General features: G+C 44.2%; 1 protein-coding gene across 1 annotated transcript in view; it reads right to left on the reverse strand.

Annotated features, from left to right (window-relative positions):
• Positions 1–6,744, reverse strand: part of mtss1 (MTSS I-BAR domain containing 1) — a 104,423-nt gene extending 97,679 nt beyond the window's left edge. Inside the window, 1 exon segment of the mRNA XM_080728911.1 lies at positions 5,777–6,744. Coding sequence (XP_080585037.1) covers positions 5,777–5,848 — 72 coding nt within the window. The 5' untranslated portion in view covers positions 5,849–6,744.
• Between the last annotated feature and the right edge of the window lie 240 nt (positions 6,745–6,984).

Below are 6,984 nucleotides of genomic sequence, written 5' to 3' on the forward strand. Positions count from 1 at the left end.
AACACAATTCTTGTATGGGGTCCCTGACACAAAATATTTTCGGATGGGGGTTCACAGCCAAATAAATATTAATTTGAAGGTTCTTGAAATGAAAATGTTTGAGAACTACCTGTGTTACATGTAAAAAAAAAAAGGTTAAAATATGGAGATAAGAGGTTTCTGCTCGACAGCAACAATACAGTATATTATCACTTTATGTTTATTCTCTCAGGACCTTGTTTCTTAAACAAGCACTTCTCTATCATGTGAGATTATTCCAGGGAAACAAGCCTGTTTCTGTCTCCAATTGCATTATCTAGTTCGGCACATGATGTATATATCTATGGTCGGGGTTGATGTGATTTGGACCTTTGTGCAATACATGGGCGGTTATGTTGGCCAATGAGGAAGTTAAGCCATTTTTAGATATGACCAGAAAACTGATCTCTCTCTCTCTCTCTCTCTTTTTTTTTTTTGATGGCAGGGTGGCCTTGTGATTACAGTGTCTGTCACAGGATGTCCCCGAGTGCAATCCCAACAACAGTGTTCTTGAGCAAGAAATCTTGAGTCCATGGCCGTTGGCAAAGGAGAGAACACGTCATTCCCACCGAGCGCGATAAGGATAACTGTAACGATGTGTCGGCGTTCACATCAATTATGTCAGTGTTTGGTGTGGACGCTACCATCCACTTGAGTTGAGAAGGATTTTTAAAACGATATCTTTATCTTTATCGTGTCCGGACTCGGGAATGACTCTTTAGTCTGTTTTAACCCATTAAGACCTGTCACCTGAGGTTGATTCTACCAATGCCTCCTAAATCGTAATCGTTTTTTGAAAAACCTATGTTGATAGTTGCTGTCACCTAATGTCTCCCAGTCCCAAGTTTAACTTTTTGAGTCTTTTGCGTAAATTAACGCCCTACTTGATCATACTACAGCATCACGAGCATCAACAAGCTTCAGCTGGACACAAACACACAAACCTCCCCTTGCACTGCTCTATTGGAGTCAGTCTCATTTCTCTCGAAAAGCCCTCGAATATGATGAAATATGATTAAGGATTACTGTGAATATGGTAAGCTCACATTTGATATCACACACACCATACCTGTAACTTTCACTACCCCCCCCCCCCCCCCTCCACACACACACACACACACACCCCCCTCCCAAATGCTTTCCCGGTTTTAATGCCATTAAACACTTTGCCAATAAAAAATCACACCCGTGTGAACTGAGCGGTGGTTTACCCACCAACCCCCCCCCCCCCTCCCCCCTCCCCCCTTCCCCCCTGTGTGTGTGTGTGTGTGTGCGTGTGTGTGTGTGTCTGGCCTGGCCTGAAAACAGCGCCCCTCCCTTAACATGTGTGGGCATAAAAGGTACTACACCACATGAGGCTACATACAGACCCACAGACCCACCCACATACCCACCCACATACCCACCCACATACCTACACACACGGCCACGCTATGGAGACGGTGTGACCACCGCTCAAAAACAAGTCTCCAAAAGAGTTCAGACTGCGTCGGACATTTTGAACCCAGATCCTGCTATGTCACTGCTGCTGTTTATATTGTCCCACTTTATTGTCCCCTCGGGGTCATTCGTACTCTGCATTCGCTCCATCCTAACTACTTAGGAGCAGTGAGCAGCCTCAGCGCAGTGCCGGGGGACCACGTGTCCACGTCCACTTGTAATGCCACCGTCTTGGTGACTTAACTCAAGGGCAATGACAGGGGTACTGGCAGCAAGCAATGCACGTTTCTGTTTGGTGTGGGAGGAAACCCACACAGATATAAAACGTTTTAGTTACCACCGCACTCCGACTCCCCTGGGTGCGATATCCTCTTAACCCACAAAAGGGAAAGCATTTGTGTCATCTTAGATTTTTAACTATATATAGCAAGCAGCGCACGTTTTTCACAACAAACTCTTGGGATTCAGAAGAGTGGTTCTCGAAAATAGCAGATATACAATATCAATTTAGTGGTCCTTTGCCACGAAAATGTTTGCTTAACTACTGATTTAGAAGACATTTGTAGAATCGGCCTCAGGTTAAAACGACATTGAAATAAGTGTTGTTGGGTCACACTCAGACTGTGACAAGAGTAAGTTAATTTATTTTATTTATTCTCCATGTCTTCTATTCTTACAACAACGGACAAACATTTCAGCTATCTAACCTTCATCAGTGTGTAGAATTAGAGGTATTTGCTTCCTTTTAAAGAGGGGGGCAAACATCATTACTGATCTGATCACTTTACGTGAAGATGATGACTTTGAAGGTAATGAGGCTTAGCCATAATCATTAACTTGCGTGTCACTTCGACATTTATAAACATATACACAGTAGACATGTGATCCATTTACATATATACATTGACAATATGGGAATCATTATAAAATATAGAAAGATACTGTACATATGATAAACATGGCGATCGTTCATATCATAATAAGTGCCACACTGCACTGTAGATCTTACATAGGATTATAATCACACCAAGTGACATGAAATATAAACTTGCGGGGCGGGCGGATTCGTTGATTTGTATATTGTTCTGCGGCGCGGGCGGGCGGGTTACGTTCCGTGCGGGCTGTGGGCCATGCGGGTTATGAAAAAGGCCTGACCCACGCATCACCAGAAGGAAGTCTTACTTCCCATGGGCTTATTATTGTGACAGAATCTGACCATCCATGGCCTACTCCACCCTGATAGTTTCAATAGCAGCACAAATATTGCAGAAGTGGGAAATTCAAATTATTCAGAATCGGTTTCATAGTGCCAGCACATACTTCTGCTTATTTACACATGTTGGGAGCATTCAGGACACATCACTTGCATGGTTACGGTTCTAAACACAAGATGCTTCTTAATTTTTCTGGGGGCATGCTAGTCCACTGGGGTCTGGGTAATCCCAGGGGTTCTTGAAGAGGTTCCAGCCAGGTGGTTCCCAGCAAAATGAAGAACAGTTTAAATGTACGCCCAATTTTATTTTTTGTTTTTTGAGCGGTGCTAACCGCTCCTATGTCTGGCTTTGTGTGTAGGTCCCTATGTATGTATGAGTGTCCGTTTGGCGACCGCGTATTTCCCGGTGAACCTAAGCGCAACGGTGGGGGCTTGGGAGTGTGGGGAACACGCAACACTGACTATTGCTGATGGAGAGGTTATATAGCTTAGCCTTTATGTATTGAGAATGAGAGGCACTCTTGCCGATTTAGTAAAAGACTCGTCGCCAATTGCAAGATATTTAAAAGTTATTTGGGGCCATGATGATAACCTTTTCTTCCCACAACTAGACTAAGGATTTATATTGTCTGTGTTATTGTTTACAACCACAATTATTTACGTGTGGCAAGATCGCGGTTCCACTAGTTTTTAGTAGGCTATAGTGTAGGCTTAGAAGCCTTTTAAGAAGTTAATTTAATGTTTTCCATTTAATGATTTCCTTTATCCTCATCTAATCTTGCGCTAATGCACGCAACTGTTTTTGCCATGTTTTAAGGCCGTGTAGGCTTTTTGGAAGTTAATTTAATGTTTTCCATTTAATGATTTCCTTTATCGTCATCTTCCGCTAATGCACGCAACTGTTTTTGCCAGGTTTTAAAGGTCTTATTTTAGTTGTTTCTCATAAGCTCGCAACCCTCCTTGCCCATCGGCCCCCACCTTTGCGCACAGGTTCACCGGGAAATACGCGGTCGCGTCCGTTTGAGTGTCCGTATGAGCACGAGACGTACGTCACAGAAAGTACACAGAGACTGACATCACCACAGCTGATGTCACAGACAGAACAGCCCATAAAAAGAGAAATGCACGTCACGTGTGTCGTGTTTGATACCATGCAAAGTGAACACCGCTCACTTCGCACTGGTGCGATTCTTTTGAAACATTTTGAAGAATCTTGAAAAGCGTTGAAATGTTTAACAACAAAAACATTCTCTTAAGGGGGTCCCTGCCACAATATCATTTCAGATGTTGACCCACGAGTCACGACCAAATACATGTCAATTTGGGGGTCCTTAACATGGATATGTTTGAGAACCACTGCTCTAGTCATCCTTGCAGCCCCCTTGATGTCCCTGGGGCCAACTTTGAGAACGATTGTCACGGTTTCGCTGAGATAGCCGACCTAAAACTAAGTTATCAAATTATGTTGAAAGAGCTTCATGGCATAGTGGTGACACAGTGAAGGCAGAGAGCGAGAGAGAGACAGCTAGGCTGGCAGAGCAAGAGCGAGAGAGGGAATGAAGAAAGAAAGACCAGCATCAGAGACACGCAGAGGGATACATACTGACAGACAGACAGGCATAGACAGACAGACCGCTACAGCACGGCTTGCTTGGCAAACATCAAAGGGCACACAACTGTGGCAAGGACAACAACCCCCCCCCCACACACACACACACACACACACACACATCTACTGAATAAGCGTCATATTCCACATACTGTACACGTTTAACCTTTATGGTTTAGAAATGTGTTTTTGGACACAATCAGAGGAAATCTCTAATAATCATTTTTTTACTGGAAATATGTTGTTTTATTACTGGTTGCTCAGTATCTCTCTCTGTGTGTGTGTGTGTGTGTGTGTGTGTGTGTGTGTGTGTGTGTGTGTGTGTGTGTGTGTCATTCCACTGATTCTCAACGTCTGGTTCCGGCGAAGACCAGGGGTCGAAATGGGCCCTTGACAGGTATGTAACACAGAGTGTGAAGGCGTTCCAGGCAGTTGCACACTCTCAAAGAGTCAAATTAACACTGAGGATTGTTCGGAGACCCAGAGATAAAAACATCACATGAAGATCTGCTGCCGCATGCATATCAAACTGGTGCCTTGACATTGAAAATGTTGAGACAGCCACAGTCTCTGGCCTGGAGTAGGAAAAGGTGTATCAACAAGAGGTAACTGTAAACATAGCAAAGATAGCCTGCATGGAAAACAGGCATGTAGACACGTGCATTTACAATTCACATACCTGCTACATTTAGCATGTAAACAGACACATAACTGTACATAGAATGCAGAGAGAGAGCACTGTGGTGCCTCAAGAAACTAGAATACCAGCAGGTCAACCATGAACTAGCATCTGTCTAAAACAACATGCTATCTAAATGGCATTCTGTGTATTAAAACTATGGGATACCAGGTACACAATGAACCTGGCATTAACTCTAAATAGCTAGGTTAACATGTGTGGTCTTTCAATAAAAAAAATAACAAACTAGAAAGGTGCAATTGTGGGAAATTGCAAGTGTGGTCATTGCCTATTTATAGTCTGGATAAGCAAAATGTCATTGTGAAGCTTGACCAATCCTCAAGCTTGCACCACTCCTCCATGATTGTACTCAATGGACTTTTGGGGTTTACTACTCTATAACAGTGGTTCTCAAAGTGGATTCCATAGATTCTCCAGTTCCTTTATGGGGGTCTAAATTGACCCATACAAGTCTGTAACTCTGACAGTGTACAAATGGAACCAAATGGACCTTAAGGGGAGACCTTGAAATGTCAAAGTTTGAGAAACACTGCTCTATAACACCAGTCCTCCATTAAACTCAATGGACTTTGGGCGTTTGGGGTTCACTCTATAAAGTCTTACTCTATAAAAGTTGGAAGAGAACTAATAGTGTGTTGCCCTATGCTATAGGCAACCAAGACGTGTGCCTGTGTGGACATGGAATCACAGTCCAACAAACGAGACTTGTTGTCAAAGAGAAGACAAGTTAGACAACACCACAACACATGCATGCCATGAACAACAAGTTCAAAAACTTCTCCAAAGTGTGTCTCACCTTCATGTCGTTCATGATGATCTGGAACAGTCCTCCCAGGGCGCTGCATTCCTTCTCTATTCCCGCATCCATGTTTCCACACAACCCGGCGCAGTTTACCTCCTCAAAAAAAAAAACCTTTTTTCCTCTTCAGCCTCCAAAGCCCCCAATAACTCCTAAAAACTTAACGTTCAACGGTCAGTAAGGGAACATTGTCACAACAACGTTCCCCCCCACCAAAAAAACACACTAATATATTTGTGTGTGTGACGTAAATAAAGCGCCAGGTTCGATGGAATTAAACAAGTCTCTTTAGTTCCAACGGTTGCGGCTTTTATAAATAAGATCCACGAGTTACAACACTGCGATTCAATAGGGAGGGTGGAAAGTCCACAATGAAGACGGGGTTTGACCCAAATCTATGCGATGAGGGAGAGAGTTCAGAGACAGAAAGAGAGAGAAACTCAATACGTGGAGAAAAAGACCGTCTGTCTGTGGGTCTGTCTGTCTGGGCCTTGACTCAGCCAACTCCAAACAACACACTCCACGACCACATCATCGTGGGTTCAAATCCGACTCCCAGGAGGGTTAGAAATCCTCTCGATCCCCCGTCCAGTCCAGGACTGTAAAGTAGTTCCAACTAACTAGTGGCGGTGACTACACTAGCAACCTGTGTGACTCACACATACACATACAAACATACACACTCACACTGAACACACGCACACACTGATCACACACGGCCGTTGGATCGATCCGTTTTTTTAAGCGGAAGGAAGGAGGAATGGCTTCAACAACAGTGATATATCCAAACGTTTTGTCTTCATAATAACATCCCGGGTTTTGTGGTTGCGGTAGGTTGTTGTCCGACCTTCCCCGGTTCCTCCTCCTCCAGTCCTCCCTCTACCGGTGTCTCCTCGATGTGAAAGCCCGATCGCACGACCTTGTTTTCCGCTTTAGTTCTGATCAGAGACGCCGTGGCGTGGTGGTGTGTGTGTACTGTGACTGTGTGTGGAGGTTTTCCCTGCGATTCAATGAGGAGTCCTGCCTCCCTCCCGATCCGATCCTCCCTCCTCCTCCTGCAAGGCTGTATGTGTGTGTGGGTGTGTGTGTGTGCGCGCGTAGGATTACTGTACTTCTGAGGTCTTTGAAAGCTAGACGTTGGGAGGATTTCGATAAAATTGGTGTGTTAGGATTATGTGTGCACATGCATGCGTGCGTGTGTGAGC

This window comes from Nannobrachium achirus, assembly GCF_963921795.1.
Source record: "Nannobrachium achirus genome assembly, chromosome: 6".
NCBI lineage: Eukaryota > Metazoa > Chordata > Actinopteri > Myctophiformes > Myctophidae > Nannobrachium > Nannobrachium achirus.